Source organism: Leopardus geoffroyi, chromosome D4 (assembly GCF_018350155.1).
Source record: "Leopardus geoffroyi isolate Oge1 chromosome D4, O.geoffroyi_Oge1_pat1.0, whole genome shotgun sequence".
NCBI lineage: Eukaryota > Metazoa > Chordata > Mammalia > Carnivora > Felidae > Leopardus > Leopardus geoffroyi.
Genome location: NC_059342.1, coordinates 32,235,586 through 32,259,350, shown reverse-complemented (window position 1 = coordinate 32,259,350; position 23,765 = coordinate 32,235,586). Strand labels below are relative to the sequence as shown.

Here is a 23,765-nt window from a genome sequence, read left to right as displayed (position 1 = left end):
TCTGTGAGTTACATCTTTACCTGGAAGTGTGATTCTGTTTGTAGAAAGTTCAGAAACCATTTTCTAAAGTATAAGTTATTATCAGTACCTCACATTATTTTTCTTTATTGTAAGAGTCAGCAAACTTTTTCATCAAGAGTCAGAAAGTAAGTACTTTAGATTTTGCAAGCCAGGGAGTCTTATATTTTCAGTACACATTACTGTAATGGTATGCATTGAAACATTGAACAATGTTTTTCAATACAAAAACAGCCATAGATCATGTGCAAATGGATAGGCATTCCAAGAACTATTTTCCTAAAATCAGGTAGCCAGTAGGCTATAGTTTATAGACCCCTACTTTGTATTACTAATCATAAGCAGATGCTTGACCTCAGATTTGTTACAAGACAGAACACAGCCATTATATTTAACATATAAATTATTATCTATCCAATATATATTATATATAATAATTCTGTTCAGAATTTGACAAGCATTAGTGTGGCTGCTTCATATATAAATACATACATATTTATACACACACACACACACACACGCACAACTGCCAGGGTCATTCTAGAATCCCCACTGCTCAACAGAAATGTTCTTCTAAGAATTCATTCTACAAAAAAAGCAGAGCACAAAATACATAATCCAAGATTGTTTACTTAAACATTATAAGAACTAGAAACAGTTTAAGAGACTTTTCAAAAAGTAAATTAGTGAATTAATGATGGAAATAGCGGTTAAGTAATTTGGCATTTTGGGTGACGTTTTACATTTTGAATTCTCTTCGTTAAGCTTGTTAAATTCTGTAAACTTAAGAAAATTACTATGAAGGAAAGTTTCAGCTAGTCTTACAAGTACTGCAGATAGCTGATTAGGCTGATAGTCACTGTTACTACATCAACATACATCCTCTGTGAGGTAAGCAAGGATTTCTCTAATACTCAGTTATTTCCAAGATGCTTTCAAATAGTATCTCCAGTCTTAAAGCAGTGATAGACATTTAAGGGCCATTCTTATAAAAAAAAAAAAAAAAAAAAGGAAAGAAAAAAAATCTCAAGAATTTGTATAAAACAGTTCTCTTTTAGCATGTAAATTTTTATCTTTCATAGATTACATCTTTTTTACTGAGGAACATGTGAGTAATACCTAAGAATTACATTCCTTGATTACTTCAGCAATTATAGGGTATCAGTGTAGAGCATCTTACCCTAAGATAATATTCACACGAAGTTCTTTTTTGGTTCTTGAGATGGTCTTCAGTGCAGTAATTTCTGCATCAAACCAAAATCCTCTGTTACTAGGATTTTCTACAGAGTAATTAACCATTACCACATCACCAATATTTAGTTCATTCCATTTCAAATTGGTTCTAGCTCGTGGTCGAAGATCCTTGACATTTATTTCTACAGTACCACTTTCTGGATATCTGAGGAGAGAAAAAGAGAAGAATCACATAAGAATGTTGCTTATGGGGGGGCCTGGGTGGTTCGTCAGTTAAGCGTCAGACTTGGGCTCAGGTCATGATCTCACAGTTCGTGGGTTCAAGCTCCACGTCAGGCTCTGTGCTGAGAGCTCAGAGCCTAGAGCCTGCTATAGATTCTGTCTTCCTCTCTCTGCCCCTCCCCACTCACACTCTGTCTCTCTCTTGCTCCCAAAAATATATAAAAAAAGCATTAAAAACATTAAACAAAAAAAAAGAATGCTGCTTATGATTACTACCAAAGACGAAAACTATATGCAACATATAAAGAATCAAATCATTCTTAATTTAACTTAAATGACATCTTTTCATGATTTTAATTGCCAGAATAAAGTTCTTGCTAAAATTTTAGTAAGACATTCTTTGCTAGCTTGAGGGGTGCGGGTAGGGGTAGGTAAAAAACCCAAGTTCTTCTTATTCCATTTTTTTAACCTAAACTTAAGAATTACTTTAACAGTGGGTGCCTGGGTGGCTCAGTCAGTTAAGTGTCTGACTTTGGCTCAGGTCATGATCTCACGGTTTGTGAGTTTGAGCCCTGCCTTAGGCTCTATGCTGAGAACTCAGAGCCTGGAGCCTGTTTCAGATTCTGTCTCTGTCTCTCTCTCTCTCTGTCCCTCCTCCACTCATGCTCTGTGTCTCTCTCTCTCTCTCAAAAATAAATAAATGTTAAAAAAAAAAATTACTTTAACGGGACTAGATGTGGACCTCTTCCTGAACTTGAAATCAGTTTGAGATCTGCTGTTTGCTTTACACAACTTAGCACATTTCAATAGCCTCCATTTTTCCAGGAAGAGAGAGGTAAAATTCTAGTTCTTACATGTAGCCATGTAGTCTAGTAATGGCAAAAAAAAAAAAAAAAAAGAAAAAGAAACTTGTATATATCAGAGAGTGGAACTGTGCGAAATAATTCTAGCAGAATCTTGATTTTGTGCTTCTAATGGTAAGCTTAACATAAAAAACAAAACTGATCTGAACCTAAAGCTTCAGAAGTTTTCTAAATTTTCAGTCCTAACTTCTGGTATCAACAAGGCGAAAGACAGCAATGTAATAGTCTGTAGTGGTTTCTATAAAATTAAGACCGGCTGGGGCGCCTGGGTGGCGCAGTCGGTTAAGCGTCCGACTTCAGCCAGGTCACGATCTCGCGGTCCGTGAGTTCGAGCCCCGCGTCGGGCTCTGGGCTGATGGCTCAGAGCCTGGAGCCTGTTTCCGATTCTGTGTCTCCCTCTCTGTCTGCCCCTCCCCCGTTCATGCTCTGTCTCTCTCTGTCCCAAAATAAATAAACGTTGAAAAAAAAAAAAAAAAAATTAAGACCGGTTGCCCCTATGTATTGCTTGGGAGTAGGGAAGGGGGCAAAGAAATGAGTAATGTCTGGTTCCTACTCCTGTAAAGCTCAGTCTTTTGGGTAGGCCAAACTACTGTAATATAATGGTGTTTCTCAAAGTATGATCAACAGAATCAACATCATCTGGGAATATGCTACAAATGCAAATTCTTGGGCTCTACTTTGGATCTAATGAGTCAGATAATCTGGGAATAAGGCCTAGCAATTGATTTCACAAATCCTCTTAGTAACTGAAAAGCATGCTCGAGTCTGATAACCTAGTGTGCTCTAAGAATACAAGAATAAGTAGCATAGCCTACTGTGACAATATTAAGAAGGTAGAAACTAAGAGTAAAGACCATTAACCCTTAACCAACTGAGTGGCCTGCTCAAAATGTAAGTGGGTCTGAAACTGGAAGCATCTCTAGCAGAAAGCCTTGGTTCTTCTGAAGAAACCAAGTACTATGAAAGCCTATGACTCTCACAGTATATTTAACTCATTTAGAGAAAATGGGTATTAATTCTAGGTGGGATCTTTAGTTAATCATCCAAAAATCTCAGGATTAGCAAAGGGCCTCAAAGTGGATCTCGTCTATTTACCTTCTTATTGCCTTAATTCCCTTCTACCACAAGCATTCCAAAAAATCACGTAACCTCTGCTTGGACTGTGATGAGAGGGCAGTTTTTTGTTGTTGTTGTTTTTTCAAATTTATTTGAGAGAGTGCAAGCAGGGGAGGCACAGAAAGAGAATCCCAAGCAGGCCCTGCACCTTCAGTGTGAAGCCTGATGCAGGGCTCTAACCTGTGAATAGTGAGGTCACGGCCTGAGCTGAAACCAAGAGACCACTGCTTCACTGACCAAGCCACCCAGGTACCCCAAGGGGGTAAATTTTAACCCTAAGAAAAGCCATTCTATCTTCACATAGCTCTGACATAAAAAGGAGAACATACTTGATACTGGATCAAACATAAGCTTTGGAACTCATTCTATGCCCAAATTCCATGAAGGAATCCATATACTCTATCCACAGAAGACTTAATATTTGATGGTCTCAATGTCCCCACCACCCTCAATCTTCTCTTCTAAGTAAAAATATCTTCAACTTACAGAAAAAGGTTTTGAGTCCTTTATCATCCCGGTGTCTTCACTGGCTGAGTTTAAATTCCCATTTTAGCTTCCTGCTATTGGGACTCCCTGGGAAAATTCTGTACCCTTACTAATACTCTGTCATGTGTAAAATGTAGCTTAATGATAACTAACTGTACGTCATGTGGTTGTTTTGAGAACTAAAATGAGAAGACTTGTAAAGTGCTTAAAATAGTACATAATAGGCTAAGTAAATGTTAGTTAAGATATTGTTATTATCCCACAGAAATAATCATAAAGAAAGAAACTGACAATTACAACATCAGGTTTATGGTTCTGCTCTTCTATTTCAATCCCATTTTTTAATGGTCAAATCTTGGGGCATCTGAGTGGCTCAGTCAGTTAAGCGTCAGACTCTGGCTCAGGTCATGATCTCATGGTTCATGAGTTCAAGCCCCGTGTTGGGCTCCGTGCAAACAGCCCAGAGCCTGGAGCCTGCTTTGGATTCTGTGTCTCTCTCTCTCTCTCTGCCCTCCCCTGCTTGTGCTCTGTCTCTCTCTCTCTCAAAAATAAACAAATATTTAAAAAAATTTTAATGGTCAAATCTAAATTTAGAAGTCTCTAACACTTGGGGCTTATACACTCATGTTGTTTCACAATGGTTTGGTCACAAAAATAACCAACATTTTTCCTAACCTGTAAAATGAAGTTAAACTAGATTTTTTTTAGGACTTCTCTAATTCTGAAGTTTGTGAACTTGTTTCCTTCTTCAATATTCTTAAGACCATATAAGAATAGAAAACTATTCTTTTAGATGAGATTCCTTTTTCAGCTGTAATGTGAAAATTATACTTTGACATCATGACATTATCATGCATCTCTGTATGTTTAATACAGGAAGAAAGCATATTTCAATGGCAAAACAATTCTCCATTTGCCTAAGTTTGTCAAAAGTAGACACTAAGGAAATATTTTAAAGTAGAAAACTTGACCAAAGTTTCAAATTTGTATATAAAATCATGTTTATCAGAGACAAGGCAAAATAAACCATCCCATACACCACAGCAAGGGAATATAAGCTATATTTGCCATGGAATAAATTTGTACAATTTCATAACAATTATACATACATATACTCTATATGTATATACTACTAGTCTATAGAAGGTAAGTCATGAAAATTAAGTATACTTCTTCTAATTCCAGCCACAAAAAGATGCTAAGTCAATGCTGTGTATAAACACAAACATGGAAGGGGCACATAAAACCACCCTTACCAAAATCAAGAGCATGCCAAACACTCAAATATTATTACTATTTACCTGAGCATCTTCACCTACAGACATCTTAGCGTAAACAGAATGGGAACACATAAACTCTACTATAATTGCAATTTTCTTCAGACTCACATATCCAACTACATTTCTAACAGATATCTCAGAAGCACTTCAAATTCAAGGCAACCAAGATGGAATTTCCCATCCTATAATCTGATGTTTGGTATTCTCTGAGCAAACTATTCATATTCCCAGAAACTCAGGAATTACCCCTGATTCCTCTTATAATGCCTTCATCCAGTTAATAAGTCCTCCTTATGCTATACCTTTGACACTACTTTAATGTAATTGTACATCCTTAGTGAAGACCTGCATTTCTCTAAGACTATTGTCAAAGCCCAACATAGCTCCCTGTCTTTATGATCATACCTCAAAATATTTTGTGAAGTTTGATAATGGTCTGTTCACAGGTTGAGGGAAAACAAGTATTCTCAAACATTGCTGATGGGAATACAAAGTAGTATTGTCCCCTTGTAAAGAGAAATTTAGCAATAACCAGCAAAATTGCCTATGTTTACCTTTTGATCCAGAATTCTACTTCTAGGAATCCATCCCAAACATAGATAACAAAAATCCTTGTGAAAGGACACATTGGTGGACGCCCTGGTGGCTCAGTCAGTTGAGCATCTGACTTTGGCTCAGGTCATGATCTCATGGTTTGTGAGTCTGAGCCCTACATCAGGCTCTCTGCAGTCAGTGCAGAGCCTGCTTTGGATCCTCTATCCCCTCTATCTCTGCCCCTCCACCATTCCCACTCTTTCAGAAATAAACATTAAAAAGAAAAAAGGACACATACACAAGCCTACTTATATATGTACTATCTATAATAGCAAGACTAGAAACAATCAAATATCCATAGTAGAAAACCACTTGAAATAACATGATACAATTACATAATGGAATATTATGTTCCTATAAAAAGGAACAGAATGGGGCGCCTGGGTGGCGCAGTCGGTTAAGCGTCCGACTTCAGCCAGGTCACGATCTCGCGGTCCGTGAGTTCGAGCCCCGCGTCGGGCTCTGGGCTGATGGCTCAGAGCCTGGAGCCTGTTTCCGATTCTGTGTCTCCCTCTCTCTCTGCCCCTCCCCCGTTCATGCTCTGTCTCTCTCTGTCCCAAAAATAAATAAAAACTTTGAAAAAAAAATTAAAAAAAAAAAAAAAAAAAAAAGGAACAGAATTGTCTACAGTGAAATAATATATATGGAGAGCTCTATAGTAACTTAAGAAAAAAAAAAGCAAGATGCAAACAAGTTTATAGTGTGCTACTTTATACCTAATAAGTGTGTGGAAATACAAACATAAAAATACACTTGTATACATATAAAAATAGATGTGAGTGTATGTATGTGTATATATATGTATATATGTTTATTTTGAAACAGAAGGATAAACCAAAACTAATAAACATAGTTACTATAAAAAGAAGTAAGAAATAGAAGAAACCAGGATGGACACTTCTATTCATATATCTTGTTTTGGAGATTTACCTATAGATCATGTAATGTTTTATAAAAGCAAAATATAAAAAAAATGTAAGAAATTCCTTAAAATCAAAAGCATGGTGGCTTAAATACATAGACAGGAATCACTTTAAAAACACTAAATTAACAGTACACATCCCATACAGGGTTGTTTCCCAAGGACATAAAGTAAAAAACAAAAGCACCAACTTTCCAATAATCATATTGTTTGCAATATTACTACTGCCTATTCTGAAACTACAATGAATAGGATAAAGCAAATCAATGGTGTTATTAGGAACCATGCTTTTCAAGAGAAAAAATAATAAATGGAAGATTAAAGAGATTAAAGTATAACCCTTTAAATTTAACTAGAAATAATATCAATATAAAACTATGGTATATATTTAGTATTTCCCAGCTGTGTCCAGTCAGAAAACCTAAAAATATGATTAAACAAGTATGGAGCAGCCCAGACTATGCACTCTAAATACCATCTCTAAAAAGAACTAGAACTCCACGAAGAAATGGCTGAATCCAGGCCTGTGAAGGAAATAGAAGAGCTGGGGACTCCTGCTGTACCTATTTGCAAAAAGCCCTCAAGAACTGTTGTGTGAAAATCAACCCAAAGGAGCCTCCCCAGGCCAGAGAGGGGACAATTTGGGCACCAAGAGCTTTAAATCAGGTGTTAAAATCTATTCATAATGACACTTAAGATTTTTAATCTTGTTGACCAACCTTTGGAGGATGATAAAGAACTTACTCTTAACACTCAAAAAGTTCAGGAATCAATAGTTTATCCTTTTATATATGAACCAATTGCTTGTTAAAGTTCTTTATGAAAGAATTATAGCTAGTAAATGAGGGAAAGATAGAATGAGGTATCATCCTTTTTGCAAGACGACAAAATAGTGGATACAGGTAAAGATAAATAGCTGTAGAACCATTAAAAGCTAATAGTAGGGTGCCTGGGTGGCTCAGTCGGTTAAACATCTGACTTCGGCTCAGGTCATGATCTCACAGTTCGTGAGTTCGAGCCCCACATGGGGCTCTGTGCTGACAGCTCAGAGCCTGGAGCCTGCTTCAAATTCTGTGTCTCCCTCTCTCTTTCCGCTTCCCCCGCTCATGCTGTCTCACTCTCCTCCAAAAATAAATGAAAACATTTAAAAAATTAAAAAAAAAAGCTAATAGCAAATTTCACAATAAATGGATCAGGATGACAACACCGAAATCTTAAGACAAAAAAAGAGAAAGAAGCAGGTATTATGTGCCTCCCCATATCTTACAAAAGGTAAGTAAACATCATCTCTCAACTAGTCTTATCAAATAAGGAATTTTAATAAGCTTTCAGGAAACTAACATTAACAGAAAAAAAAAGTTAAATACCACTACAGGGTTGTAATCAGGAAAGCCCGGACTTTGAAAACTGAATAAACTGTCACTTGCCTTGTGCAAATAAATTAGCAAGGGAGAAAAATGGGTGAAATCTGTAGGTTGAAACTTAACCTATCAATTAAATGCAATGGGTAGATTTATTTTGCTTTTGATCCCTATTTGGCCAACCTGAATATATTTTTTGAAAAGACCAGACTATTGACTGGTCATTTGATATTCATGAATCATTACAAATTTCATGTGGGATTTGTTGGCTTGCTAGGGTCCCCAAGATTCAGTGATTTACTACAGAAACTCACAGGACTCTTTTTCACAAGGTTGTTTCCATGGCTATGATTTACTGCAGTGAAAGGATACAAAGCAAAATCAGCAAAGGAAAAAAGGCACACGTAGTGAAATCAGAAAAAATCAGGTACAAGCTCAGTCAGAATCCTCTCCCAGTGGAATCACACAAAATATGCTTAATTCCTCCAGCAACAAATTATGACAACACGTGTGAAGTATTATGTACCAGGGATGTGTAGTAAAGAATACTCAAGATTTTTATTAGGGGCTGGTCACATAAGCACTCAATTCCTAGCACGTACCAAAATTCCAGACTCCCAGAAGCAGGTGTTCAGTATAAACCATACTGTCTGCAGTTTAGACACAGTGGGTTTGTTTTTTTAAGTCAGGGAATGGTAAGAATCCTCCTGAAAGTGAATTTCTCAAACACCAGCCAAAGGTCCACCGTACAAACAGACCTTTTAAAGAATATCAGCCTGAGATCTGATATGTTAGTTCTTCTCTTATACACTTTAAAAAGAATCCTGTCAGCTATTTTGCAAGCTGAATGCCCCGAGATGTTAAGATGAAGGTGAACCTTTAAAAGCTATGGAGAAAGAGTTGGACTAGATAGCAAAAGCCCTTAGACCATGTTGATCCATCACTTTGAAAGAAGAAAGGAGAGTTGGGCAAGAAAAGCATCAGAATGTGGTACAACTCTGACAAAGCTGACCAGTCCAACAGTGAGCCCTGTACAGAAACTGACTACATGGTCCCATAGTGAGCAGAAACTGCCAGGTCACACACACTAACTCATTGGAGGATGCCTGGAGAGCGTGATCTTGGCTCAAACACTGCGGCAGCTATCTAAGTGCTGTTGCTAAAAGTTATCAGCTAACTGCATTCATTCCTTGCAGCTAGTCATTTTTTTGCTTTTGTTTTTTTCTGAAGGGAGCAGTGCACCCACCATAGCTACTAAGGCCATCTATAAGACCATTTACTGGTTGAGATGAGGTAAGGTTTGAGACTTGCTTCAAAATAATCCAGTGGTGCCTGAGGATGCTGGTTTAAACAACACTGGCTAGGAGTTCGTAATGGTTGAAGCTAGGGCATGGGTTTGTTATACTTTTCTCTCAATCTCTGAATAAATCTAAAGATTTCTATAATAAATAATACAATGCTTTGTGGTTCAGGTTAAAATCCAAACAAAAGGCTCATCCTGCTTTTTCAGTTTTCCCATATATGTACAAAATCCAAAAAGTTAACACTCATGGCTTACTGTGAGGATAAACAGCCTGCCCTAGCCCACCATATTCCTGGCTCATATTCCCCAGATGCAACCATTTTCAATTCTTAGCTATTTCTTTTATTTACATCTGTATTTTTTAATAACATGCTTGAACTTTGATTTTTTACTTTAAACTATTATTCTACCCAGTCCCCATGTATAGTTCATTTGTCTCCATTCTCCTCTTCTTTATAATTGCTAACACATAGTGCTGCTTTAAGTGTGCACATATATTTACAATCCTTGGAACAGAGGTATGCTCTTCTAAGCCCCATTTTACAGATGAGGCACAGAGGTTTTCTGGACAGGAGCAGGAAGCAGAGACATGATTCCAACTCTGATGATCTAAATCCCATTCTCCTTCAACAAACTTTTTCTTTTTTTTCTTTTTTTTTTTTTAATGTTTGTTTGTTTTTGAGAGACAGAGAGAGAGAATGAGAGAGCAGGGGAGAGGCAGAGAGAAAGAAAGATGGGAGAATCCAAAGCAGGCTTGGAGCTGTAACTGCAGAGCCTCACATGGGGCTTGAACTTCCCAACTGTGAGATCATGACCTGAGCTGAAATCGAGTCAGATGCTTCACCAACTGAGCCACCCAGGCACCCCAAACTTTTTGTTGCTCTTAAGAATATTATACAAACTTTGTAAAACTATGTTTTTTATGATTTTTAAAACATGTTGATTAAATAGTAATCACAAGAAAATAAAGTATGCTTTAATACCTGTCCTTTCTTCCACAGCTTTGTTTTCTGTTGAATGCTTAACTGTTCTGTATTTATCATTACTTTACCTCCATTTTGCCCCTGTTGTTAAAACTCCTGTACATTCAGACATTTCAGGCACTCAACCAATCTTTCAGGCTTTAAAACATCTTTTTTAGAGACCTCACCCTAGTCTAACCTGGACTAGTGTGCTCTGTGCTCTGTAAGCCTATACCTGTTCCACAGCTTCATGCTGGGATCTCCTTTCATTACTTCTTATTTTCCTAACACAGTCTCCCTCTTCCTTGGTTTAAACTCTGAGCAGGGTGGGAGTAGTTAAAATGCTCTTTCATATTAATTAACCAATCCTCTTGTTCTCAGTTTTGTTCCATATGCCTACCTCCAAAGTAGCTCGTAAATCCAAGGCCTGAGCCTTCCAAAGGTTCTTCAATGCCAATTTAGTTGCTTGTTGTTGGCTTCTCATCCTTTAGGTTCCAGTTTTCTCCAGCCTGCTAAGTTAGGTATCATTTACCTATTAGCTTCGTACCTTCCAAAAGTTAGCTGCTTTCTTTTCTGTGTACTTTATTCCTATTTCATTTGTTATCCTTGGGGTTTTTGCATCTATTCTTTTACTGTCTTCTAGGAGGGTTTAAGAAGTGGAGACAAACAGCCATCTTAATCTGCCATGTTTAAATGAAAAGTCTTTACTCACCTTTAGTTTTACTGCTTACTACTCACCATATACCTCCTACACTCCAGCTACAGTAATCTACCCTCAGGTAACCCTGTTATGTTTCCTACTTATCCTTGGTACCCTGCTATTCTCCTTCAGGAATACAAAAGTTATCTCCTCTACCTTGTACTCTTAGAGCCCTAGGTACTCTAAAAGCTAGGGGTGCATATTTCTATCACAGTACTTACGACTTTTCCTTGAGGAGCAGGTACCATGTTCAAACTTAAGTGTGTTTGGGATATACCAGGTCTACAAATGTTTGGAAAGATGTAACGCATTAAATAACAAAGTCTACTTTTATATAACTAAGGCTCTTAATCAACTGTAATAAACTATGACCATTATATTTCGAAAAGATCCTTCTGAGTCTCCTTCCTTGAGCTAGATAGTTAAGCAGGACCACAGAATTCTATGAAGAGCTAATACCGGCTTTTTAAAGACTGTTTTTGATGTTCTTAAAAACAAAAACCCTGGGGCACCTGGGTGGCTCAGTCGGTTAAGTGTCCGACTTGGGCTCAGGTCATGATCTCGTGGTTCACGAGTTCGAGCCCCGCGTTGGGCTCTGTGCTGACAGCTCGGAGCCTGGAGCCTCCTTCTGATTCTGTGTCTCCCTCTCTCTGACCCTCCCCCCATTCATGCTCTGTCTCTTTCTGTCTCAAAAATAAACAAACGTTAAAAAAAAAATTAAAAACAAAAAACAAAAAACAAAAAACCTGTAGTCAATTCAACTGTTAATTACGCCAGTACTCAAGACAGCTATAGGCAGTCCCCAAAACACCATTCTCCCCATCCCTTGAGGTCCAGTGTATGGTTGAAGACAACCTCTGCAAATTGGCCCAAGCTGCGGACTTTTTTCAGCATTTGCACAGGGGAAAACTGTAGGCGGCTGAAATATTTTACAAAATGTTGGATGCCTGAACAACTTCTAAAACAGGGCTCAAGACATCCTCAAAGACTGAAACACAGAGAGATAGGAATCTATCAAGGTCAACTTTACCTACATGGTGCTGAGGGCCAACTCTATAACGTACCAAAGTATGAAACTAGGGTCCTTCTTTCTCTTATATTACATGACTTCCTGTTCTCAGAACCTGAAGTCAAGGTTTTACTCTAATGTAAGATAAATCGTTCTAGTTAGCTACTTGCATTCTTTAGAGTTTAGACTACTTAGATAAGCTTAAAAATCTGTAAGCTTAGGGGTGCCTGGGTCGCTCAGTCGGTTAAAGCGCCCAACTTCAGCTCAGGTCATGATCTCACGGTTTGTGAGTTCAAGCCCTTCATTAGGTTCCGGGTGGTCAGCACAGATCCTTCGGATCCTCAGTCTCCTTCTCTCTCTCTCTGCCCCACCCCCTTCTCTCTCAAAAATAAATATTGAGAAAAAAAATTATAAAAAAAATCCCTGTTTATTGTTGAATCACTATGTTGTACACCTGAAACTAATATAACATTGTATGTTAACTATACTTAAATTAAAATTTTTAAAAATCCCTAAGCTTAAGTTTCTTCAGTAACATTCGCACTGCTCCAAATATTTGGATATCTTTTAGAGCTATCCTTCAGAGTACATGCTTTTGATTATTCTAAACTCTGTTTAGCAAAGCCAAGTCTGTTTTCAACTCACAAAACAACCACTGAGTAAAGACAGGGGAGTTAAATTTAAGGGAAATTGAGTATTATTCTTCTACTACATTTCCTTATGTGGCTTGTAGGCTAATGCTAATTTTAGACTCAAACTGTATTAACAAAGTGGTATCACTGAAACTTTCCTTCAAAACGTGGCTTCCTGGAGACAGCGTGCTTAAATAAGAACACCATTCACCTGGAGGCATGTTCTAGTTTAGCACGTCTTTAATGTCATACCGCATGCAAAAAGCATTTCTTATTCTAACTGATAACATTACTAAAATGTTACACCTTAATGTAACAGCTTAATAAAATGTCACACCTTAAATGCAAAGCATACTCAGACAATTAAGAATAACTTATAATTGCTTATAGTAGGGCTTTACATATTACATGGTAATAATATCATTTGTATAAGACATTAACAATGGTAGATAACTACCGTTATGTTTTAATAATATAAACAACATAATTATGTTAAATACCTATGTTAAAGATAAAACTCTATTATTTAAGAGTATCTACCAACCTGGCTTTAATAAATGAAATGTAGAAACTTTGATTCTATTATTACTGGGTACTTTTCAACGTTATTAGGGAAAAAAGCATAGGTCAAGTAGATATTTACTTGAAGATAAAGAAATTAAAGCTGCAAGAGTTCAAACAAAACAAAAACTTACCAATAAACCAAAGACCTAGAATTCAAACCAAATTCTGATTCTAATACCTGAACTATGAAAGAACTACCACTCTGAAAACTTAACAGGTCTCTGGGGTACCTATTTGAAAAGCAGATTCCTGGGTCCTACCCCAGGTCCACCCTATACAGGAGTGGGGGTGAATTTAGTGTCTCTCTGGAATCTACATTTTAAACAACTTTCCTCCATGAATCTGAAGTGCTGCTGACCAGCCTTTTGAGAAACACTAATGTAAAGGGACAATGTATAAACTTAAAAAGGTGAGGGTGCCTTGGTGGCTCAGTTGGTTGAGCCTCTTGATTTTGGCTCAGGTCATGATCCCAGGGTTGTGGGATCAAGCCCTGCATCGGGCGCTGTGCTGAGCACGGAGCCTGCTTCAGATTCTCTGTCTCCCTCTGCTCCTCCCCTGTTACCACACACACTCTAAAAAAACAAAACAAAACAAAAAAACAAAAGGAAAAGGTGAAATCAATATGTAAAGTCATTCTTCTAAGCAGTAAGCAGAAGAGCAATGATAAAGTTACAGCCCTAACTTCTTCTGCCTCCTTCTGATTATAATCCATTCAGAAAATGGTATGTCAGAGAAAGTTGGAAGGAAATAGTCTAAGTCTTTGGTAAATACACATAACAATAGGACAGTTTGGACCTCTCATTGCTGCTCCCTATACTCAATACCAACAGGACACTGACTTGATTAAAAATCTCCTACTCTCTCTCATCAAAACCCAGAAACCATTACATCTTGAAACTGCTTAAAATATTTTTGGGACTCCTTCAGAAATAGATCACTATATCAATACAGTTAAGAAAATCAGTGCTGCTCCCTTATAGAAAAACTACTTTTATCTAAAATACCACTTGATTTTATTTAGAACTGGCTCAGTGATTCTGTGCAATAATGAAGGCTACGCAAAGGTACTCAAAGGCATGCACCACAGGGTAGGAATAGCTTGAAAAATCTTAAAGAATGCTGAAAGCAATGACATTATCCTAGGACACTTCCCAGATGAGCTTTTAATTACAGCCTAGCATAAGTTACCCTGCAAGTCCTAAGTGATGCTATGGAATTTCCATCTGATTTCAATCCCACGGTAGAGCCTTGACACTGTTAAAAGCAGTTTAACCTATTTAAATGTCGTGTAACACTAATGAGCTATGGATTATCCCCAGAGAAAAGGGGCACAAAGGCATTCATGGACAGGTAAAGAACTTTGGTTCAAGGTATCTGTTCTGCAAAAAGCAATCATAATTGGAGAGACTGACAGAAAACATTTTAATTATGTTAACAACCCTATATGCAATATATAGATATTTTATAAGAATGCTTCTCTCAAAATTACAGTATGGTAGAGTGGTTGCCAAGTATGTGCTTTCCTGAATTGGGATCTACCACTTACTAGCAGTCCAACATTAGGCAAGTTACTCTTAAATCTCAGTTATTTCCACTTAACACATAAAAAAGTATCTACATCACTGAGTTTTTATAAGGATTACATAAAACAATCCAGGTAGAGTACTTGTTAGAATAATACTGTGTCAGGCACTGTACAAGATAATTATGGGGCGCCTGGGTGGCTCAGTCGGTTGAGCGGCCGACTTCGGCTCAGGTCATGATCTCGTGGTCTGTGAGTTCGAGCCCCGCGTCGGGCTCTGTGCTGACAGCTCAGAGCCTGGAGCCTGTTTTGGATTCTGTGTCTCCCTCTCTCTGCCCCTCCCCTGTTCATGCTCTGTCTCTCCCTGTCTCAAAAATAAATAAAAGGTTAAAAAAAAATTAAAAAAAAAAAGATAATTATTAAATTAAGCTAGTATACTTTAAAAAGAATACTTCAAAATAATTTACTAAAAAATCAAAACAAAAAGAACCTTGGTTTCTGAGGTAAACTGACATTGCTATTTTAAGTGGGAGAGGAAGAGAGAGAGGGAGAGCGAGAGTGAGTGAGGGAACACTGTAAGAGCATGGAAAACCACACAGTTTTCATGTGATTATGAAAACTCTTAACAATGTTTAAGGATTTGAACTTTGCTGAATAATTACTCTTTCTTAACATATGGTATAGAAGGGGCTCCTGGCTCCCTCAGTCAGTGGAGCATGCAACCCTTGATCTCGGGGTTGCGAGTTCGAGCCCCATATTGGGTGTAGAAATTACTTAAAAATAAAATCTTTAAAAAAATAACTTCCATAAACATTTTCCATGTTTACATATATACTTCCTTATTCAAACTACTAGGTGTTTTCTAGATTTCTCTTCATAGAAATCAGGTAAAATTTAGAAATCAAGATCTCTAAAAGGGGAACGCTCTTGCACTATTGGTGGGAATGCAAACTGGAGCAGCCACTCTGGAAAAGAGTATGGAATTTCCTCAAAAAACTAAAAACAGAGCTACCCTACAACGCAGCAATTGCGCTATTAGGTATTTACCCAAAGGATACAAAATGCTGATTTGAAGGGGCACGTGCACCCAATGTTTATATCAGCACTACCAATAGCCAAATTATGGAAAGAGCCCAAATGTCTAAAAACTGACAATGGATAAAGATGTGGTGTGTATATACATACATATGTACACACACACACACACACACACAAACGGAATATTACTCAGTGATCAAAAAGAATGAAATCTTGCTATTTACAACAATGTGGATGGAACTAGAATGTATTATACGAAGCGAAATAAGTCAGTCAGAGAAAGACAAATACATATGATTCCACTCATGTGGAATTTAAGAAACAAAACAGATGAACATAGGGGAAGGGAAGGAAAAATAAGATAAAAACAGAGAGAAGCAAACCATAAGAGATTTTATGAGCTGTTATGAATTTTTAAAAAAAATTTTTTAATGTTTATTTATTTTTAAGAGACAGAGTGTGAGTAGGGGAAGGGCAGAGAGAGAGAGAGGAAGGGAGACACAGAACCTGAAGCAGGCTCCAGGCTCGGAGCTGTTAGCACAGAGCCAGACAGGGGGCTCCAACTCAGGGACTGCGAGATCATGTCCTGAGCCCAACTCGGACACACTTAACTGACTGAGCCACCCTGGCGCCCTGGTCCTGTTGGTATTCTTAAAGCATGAGAGATGGAAAATAATATTCCAAGGAGGGAATAACCAGTCCAGCACAACAGTAACATTACTGGGCTTATTCTAGATATTTTCTAGGTATCTAAGGATGATAAAACATCCTTACAGTGCATTTTTAAATTAAGTTTATTTATTTTGAGAGAGACAGTGGGAGTGGGGGAAGACAGGGAGAGAGAACCCCAAGCAGGCTCTGCACTGACAGCCGATACAGGGCTCGAACTCACGAAACTGTAAATCACAAACTGAGCAGAAACCAAGGGTTGAACGCTTAACTGACTGAGCCACCCAGGTGCCCCCAGTTTAAGTATCTAATAGCCATATTCTATTGATTCACTTGGAACTTACTACTCAATAAAATTCTATTACTGCTGCTAAACCATACACTCCAAAAGCACTACACAATGTATCCTCCATCCAAGGAATCAAGAACTTTATTAGCTTAGTGAGATCATTATGTACTTTACTATAGTTTTTAACTTACTTTTCCAGTAACCATGGGAAACAAGACTTTAACAAGATTTGCTATCCACCTTTATTGGGTCATGTCTATACCAACCTTCTGTTATTTGAGATTCTTATCCAGAAGCTCATCTATTTTATACTTTGTTTTATATAGTCTTTTTCTCTTTTTAAAGATGTAAATGACATTTACCTACCACTAAGCTTCTGTCATCTTTTATCTCTTAAAGATAGTTCAACTATTATATCTTTTAAGTTGCCAACAGTGACACATTTAATTATAACACATAAAAGTATTTAGGACAGGGGCGCCTGGGTGGCGCAGTCGGTTAAGCGTCCGACTTCAGCCAGGTCACGATCTCGCGGTCCGTGAGTTCGAGCCCCGCGTCAGGCTCTGGGCTGATGGCTCAGAGCCTGGAGCTTGTTTCCGATTCTGTGTCTCCCTCTCTCTCTGCCCCTCCCCCGTTCATGCTTTGTTTCTCTCTGTCCCAAAAATAAATAAACGTTGAAAAAAAAAAAAAGTATTTAGGACAAATTAATTTTAGTAAAAGAGAGTCTAAACCCAATAAGCATGAGAAGACTAACATTTATTCTAATGAAGACAAATATCTCCTTCTTTAAAAAAACAAAAAACAAAACAAAACAACAACAACAAAAAAACCCCAGCCAAATCAATGCTGAGGTACAGTGATTTGTGCCCTAATTACACCAAACTCAGGCCTATCCCTGGAAAAGTCCTACTCCAATAGCAAGAGCCCCTAAAACTGTTGAAAATTTAATAAGCCTTGGTTTGCTTAGTGTTTAAAGCTTAATACCCTATTTCTTTGCCATGCCATTCTGTACAATATATTTTGCCAATACTAGATGCTTTACTGGATTATTTCTTCTATTCTCTAAGAGATAGAACTCAAAGCAAATCAGGAACTCTTACTATTGATAGCAAATATACAGAGAGCTTAAGTTCCCTATACAGTATCTTGACTCTTTGTTACACCATTCATAAACTCATAAACTGATTACAACCAACACACCAACTCCAAACCCTTTCTATCTCAGCCTTGATTTACCAATAATGCCAGTTCTGGCCAATTCTAGATCTTAATATTCATTCTAGTTGTTGGTTATATGATGTCCTTTTTGTTGTAGGAAGTCTCATTTGAAATAAGCAACGTTGGCAAGTTAGCCAAAACCATAAGAAATATCAGAAAAGTAGATTAAAGTGATCTACTTTTGACCCCTTTCCAGGTATCCTGGAACTCTGGGTTAACAGCAAAGTATTTTATACCATTTTATGGCAAGAAAAATAACAACTGGTTTTGGATATTGAACTCTTATACTAGATAAAGATTTGGTAGTCTAATATTTCCACACATTAAGGTTATCATGATGACTCAAGTTCATTTAGTGTGTTGAATAAATACTAAATCTGCCCAATGGTAACTTTTATAGGATTTTGAAAATAGGTAATTAAAAAAAAAAAAATTCAGTTTTAGAATCTTGACCCTCAAGGCAAGTTCTTAACAGTTTTCAAATGAACATTTAAAAACATTTCATTGGGAGAGGGGGAGAAGGGAGTGACTGCTGGGTATGGGGGTTTTTGTGGGGAAGGAATAAAAATCTTCAAAAATTAGTTTGTGGTCATGAACAATCCTGTGAATACACTAAAAACACTGAACTGTACCCTTTAAATGGGTAAACTGTGTATGTGAATTTTCTCAGTAAGCTACTCAACATTCTTAACTTCATCCTAAAAGCTACTACTCTACATGTTATTACATGCTTTCTAAAACATTACTGAATACATATAAAAAAAAAAAAAAAACCACTAATATCACAGAGGAAGAGACAAAGAGAAACTATTCCATGCTAAATTAAGCCAGGTATTAAGATACCAAAAACAACAAACCACTTAGGAGCCAGAGATGACTAAGCATTAAGAAGCCCTTATTACAACCATTAAACAAAGGATAACAGACTGAACATGACCCCTAAAAGATTTCTTCAGAGAGACTATTATTTGAAAACAATCTTGGATGGAAGGCTTTGCTTCTATAAACAAAAATATGAACGAAGTCCTCAATAGCATGAGCACTTACTCATCATACTCGATATGATAAATAACGTCTTCATCAGCAGCAACAGAGTCTGAATTAGACGTAGAGGGTACACTGTCCAATTTATTTGTGTTCTCTTTGGAATTATGATTTACATTTCCATTAGTCCTTTTACAAGAACTGCCATTCTTCAGTGGAGTTTTGCCACGTGAATGTCCATCAGAAGCTCTAGTAACACTACGTATACGGGCTTCAAACCAAGCACCAAGGCCGACATCTCTGGCATCCACCAATTCATTTACCTAAAAAAAGTTTAAAATTAGTTAATGAAGCTTAATTTCATCTATTGCTTCAAAAACCATACTATAACTCCAGTTACTGTGAGAATTATCAAGGTATATAACATTTGCAGCTATTCATGTTTAATTTCAAAGATTAGATCAGAACTATTCTTTTTGGACTATACTGTGAAATCTGTTATTTACTACTATGAAAATTAACTTTCCTTCCAATTTCGTTCAATGAAATAGATGTTTTCTTTTACTCCTTGCCTGGGTCTACATTAGACTTTTAAAAATATCATTCTTGTGTTCCCAAGAGTTGTTCTAGCAAGTCATTAAATAAGTATGTCACTTAGTGAAAAGCAGGGACTTCATAGTATTGTGGCTGTTATTGATTTGCTCCATTAATTTCTTCAGAATCCTAGCGATAACTTATATAGTCAGTTCAACAGAAAACAGTTAAGTATTAAACAGAAGAAACTTGAAAATGGGGGAAATTATACACATGAATAAAGAGAAGAATCTAGTGAACCTATATATATAAAATGGGGTAAGTTCCACTACCTGTTAATAGTTCACTAACAAATGCATTATTTAGTATTTCAAAGAACAAAGAAAATAAAAAAGAGAACAGATGTATAAGATCCAAAATAGATGTAACTCAAGTCTAGTGGATGATTCAGAACTAAACCATGCAATCTGACAAAAGGAAAACTGTACATTAGAAAATATGACTATCAGGGGCTCCTGGGTGGCTCAGTCAGTTAAGCGTCCGACTTTGGCTCAGGTCACAATCTCACGAGTCGTTGAGTTCCAGCCCGTATCGGGCTCCATGCTGACAGCATGAAGCCTACTGGGGATTCTCTCCCTCTCTCTCTGTACCTCCCTGGCTCATGGTCGCTCTCTCTCAAAATAAATAAGTAAATAATAAATAAATAAAATATACATGTATATGTACATATAAATAAAATATATACGTATATATATAAAGGTTTCAAACTACCAAGCTAACATACAAGGTAGACTATAGACAAAACCAAAAAATATTAACAATCACTGCCATTAGAGGTATAATATCTGACCAAAAGTACTGTAAATAATGAATACAACAGCAAATGAAAAGTTTCAAAGACATAATAACATCTGACATAATATGAGAACAAAGAGTTTAGGAGGACAGAAAAAGATGTAAGGGTAAACCAGTCTAGACATAAGAAAGAATCAGAGCTGAAACACGATATACTTTACATAAATTAATTCATTTGGACACAAATGCTTTTCTTCCTCAATAGTCACTGACAAATTTAAAGACATTTACTTTCTTACAGGCAACATTAGGTAAAACAAAAACTAAAGTTAAGGTCTATCATACTTGGGAGAATAAACTGAGACTATTCTTTCACAGCAAATCAAAATATAAGATTGTATGTAGCACTACATAATTATAGAAGAAAATGTGGCATGCAATGGATACTGAAATAGTAACAGGAAACATAAGGAAATCTAAAAATACTCCCATTGCTTATACATCACACATAAGAGAACTTACTATCTCAAAGAGGTAGGACATCCTTTGAGTACAGCAACCTGAGACTTATAATTGTAAACAAGATCTACAAATTTTCATTAAGCATATGACAATGTATATAACCTGGGTGGGGAAAAAATGCCTTTTAATTAAAAAGTAAGGTTTTTGCACATTATGTGGACATACTAAACTAGGTCAAATTTGACGTGTCAAAATGCATGCAAGAAGTTAAAGGTAAAGCCTAGGTTTTGAATATAGTATAGAAGACGGTACTTAATATGATTAACATGAAAATAGGATACTGCCATGGTAATTTCTTGGATTTCATGGTAATCCAGTTCAAATTCAGAACTGATTGATAAAAAGTTAGGATATGTTATGATAAAAAACCCTTTGTAAAGTAGGTCTAGATGAAACATATCTCAGTAATAATGGTCTTATGTGAAAAACCCACAGCTAACACACTCAATGGTGAAAAACAGAGTTGTTCCCGAGGTCAAGAATGAGACAAGGATGTTCACTCTCAACACTTTAATTCAAATTAGCACTGGAAGCTCTAGCTACAGCAATTAGACAAATAAATAAAAGACATCCAAATGGGGGCGCCTGGGTGGCTCAGTCGGTTAAGCGGCCGACTTCAGCTCAGGTCATGATCTCAGGGTCCGTGGGTTCGAGCCCCGCGTCGGGCTCTGTGCTGACAGTTCAGAGCCTGGAGCCTGTTTCAGATTCTGTGTCTCCCTCTCTCTGACCCTCCCCCGTTCATGCTCTGTCTCAAAAATAAATGTTAAAAAAAAAAAAAAAAATTAAAAAAAAAAGGCATCCAAATGGCAAGGAAGAAGTCAAACTCTCATTATTTGCAGATGACATACTATACATAGAAAACTTAAAAGACTCCACCAAATAACTGTTAGTGATAAATGAATTCAGTAAAGTCATAGGATACAAAATCAATGTACAGAACTCTGTTGCATTTCTTTTTGTTGTTATTGCATTTCTATACACTAATAAGGAAATAGCAGAAAAGAAAATAATCTCATTTACAGTTGCACCAAAAACAATAAAATTATCCAGGAATAAACTTAACCAAAGAGGTGAAAGACCTGTACTCTGAAAACTATAAAAACACTGATGAAAAAAATTCAAGACACAAAGACAGAAAGACATTCCATGCTCATGAATTAGAAGAACAAATACTGTTAAAACGTCTAGACTATCCAAAGCAATCTACAGATTCAACACAATCCCTATCAAAATACCAACAGCATTTTTCATAGAACTAGAAAAAAAAATCTTAAAATTTCTATGGAACCAAAAAAAGACCTCGAGTAGCCAAAGCAATGTTGAAAAAAGAAAAACAAAGCTGGAAGTATCACAATTCCAGATTTCAAGTTATACTACAAAAAGCGATAATAATTAAAGCAGTATGATACTGGGGCACCTGGGTGGCTCAGTGAGTTGCACGTTCAACTCTTAATTTCAGTTTAGGTCATGATCCCAGGGCCGTGGGATCAAGCCCTGCATCAGGCTCTGTGCTGAGCATGGAGCCTGCTTAAGATCTGCTGTCTCTCCCTCTACTCCTTTCTCCTGCTTGCACTCTCTCTCAAATCAAAAAATAAAAACAAAAAACCCAAAAACACCTAGTATGGTGCTGACACAAAAACAGACATATGGGTCAATGGAACAGAACAGAAAACCCAGAAATAAACCCATAATTATATGGTCATTTAATCGTTGACAAAGGAAGAATAAAGATCCAATGGGAAAAAGTCTCTTCAACAAATGGTGTTGGAAGAACTGGACAGCCACATACAAAAGAACGACACTGGACAGACAACTTTCTTACACCAAACACAAAAATAAATTCTAATGTGAGACCTAAAATCATCAAAATCCTAGAAGGGAGCACAGGCAGTAATGTCTCCGACACTGGCCATAGTATCTCCTCAGTATGGCCATATGATTTGTCATAAATCACTATACTCAGGGAAGGGAAACAAAAGGAAAAATAAACAACTGCGACTACATTAAAATAAAAAAACTTCTGCATAGTGAAGGAAACAATCAACAAAACTCAAAGGCAACCTAATGAATGGGAAAAGATATTGGCAAATGACATATCCAATAAAGGGTTAGTGTCCAAAATATATAAAGAACTGATAAAACTTGATACTCAAAAAACAAACAATCCAATTAAAAGATGGGCAGATGACATGAACAGACATGTCTCCAAAGAAGACATACAGATGACCAACAAACATGTGAAAAGATGCTCAACATCACTCATCATCAGGGAAATGCAAATCAAAACTACAAGGAGATATTACCTTACACCTGTCAAAATGGCTAAAATCAAAAACACAAAAAGCACCCAATGTGGGTGAGGATGTGGAGAAAGGGGAACCCTCCTGCACTGTCGGTGGGAGTACAAACTGATGCAGCCATTGTAGATAACAGTATAGAGGTTCCTCAAAAAGTTAAAAATAAAACTACCTTATTATTCAGTAAAGCACACTACTGGGTGTTTATAAAGGATACAAAAACACTAATTTGAAAGGCTATATTCACCCATGTTCCACCATTATTTACAATAGCGAAATTATAGAAGTAGCCCAAGTATCCATAGATAAATGAATAAAGACATGGTGTATACACACACAGACACAGACACACACATGTAGTATTATTCAGTCATTAAAAAGGAATGAAATCTTTGCATTCCTTTATTTATTATTACTTATTTGCAATAACATGGATGGAGCTAGAGAGTACAATGCTAAATGTCAGTCAGAGAAAGGCAAATTCCATGATTTCACTCATGTGGAATTTAAGAAAACAAATGAACAAAAGAAGAAAAAAAAGAGAGACAAACCCTGAAACAGACTGAACTACAGAGAACAGCCTGGTGGTTATCAAACCGGAAGTGAGCGGGGGATGGATGAAATAGGTGATGGGTTGGGGTGCCTGGGTTAAGCATCAGACTCTTGATTTC

The 23,765-nt window shown here is 36.9% G+C and overlaps 1 protein-coding gene across 3 annotated transcripts in view; it reads right to left on the bottom strand.

The window, feature by feature from the left end:
• Positions 1–23,765, bottom strand: part of UHRF2 (ubiquitin like with PHD and ring finger domains 2) — an 82,956-nt gene that overhangs the window by 44,399 nt on the left and 14,792 nt on the right. For all 3 annotated transcript variants that reach the window (XM_045467469.1, XM_045467468.1, XM_045467467.1), the window contains exons 3-4: positions 19,010–19,269; positions 1,199–1,417 (exon numbers count right to left, since the gene is read on the bottom strand). In XM_045467469.1, coding sequence (XP_045323425.1) covers positions 1,199–1,417; positions 19,010–19,269 — 479 coding nt within the window. The remainder of the gene's footprint in view (positions 1–1,198; positions 1,418–19,009; positions 19,270–23,765) is intronic.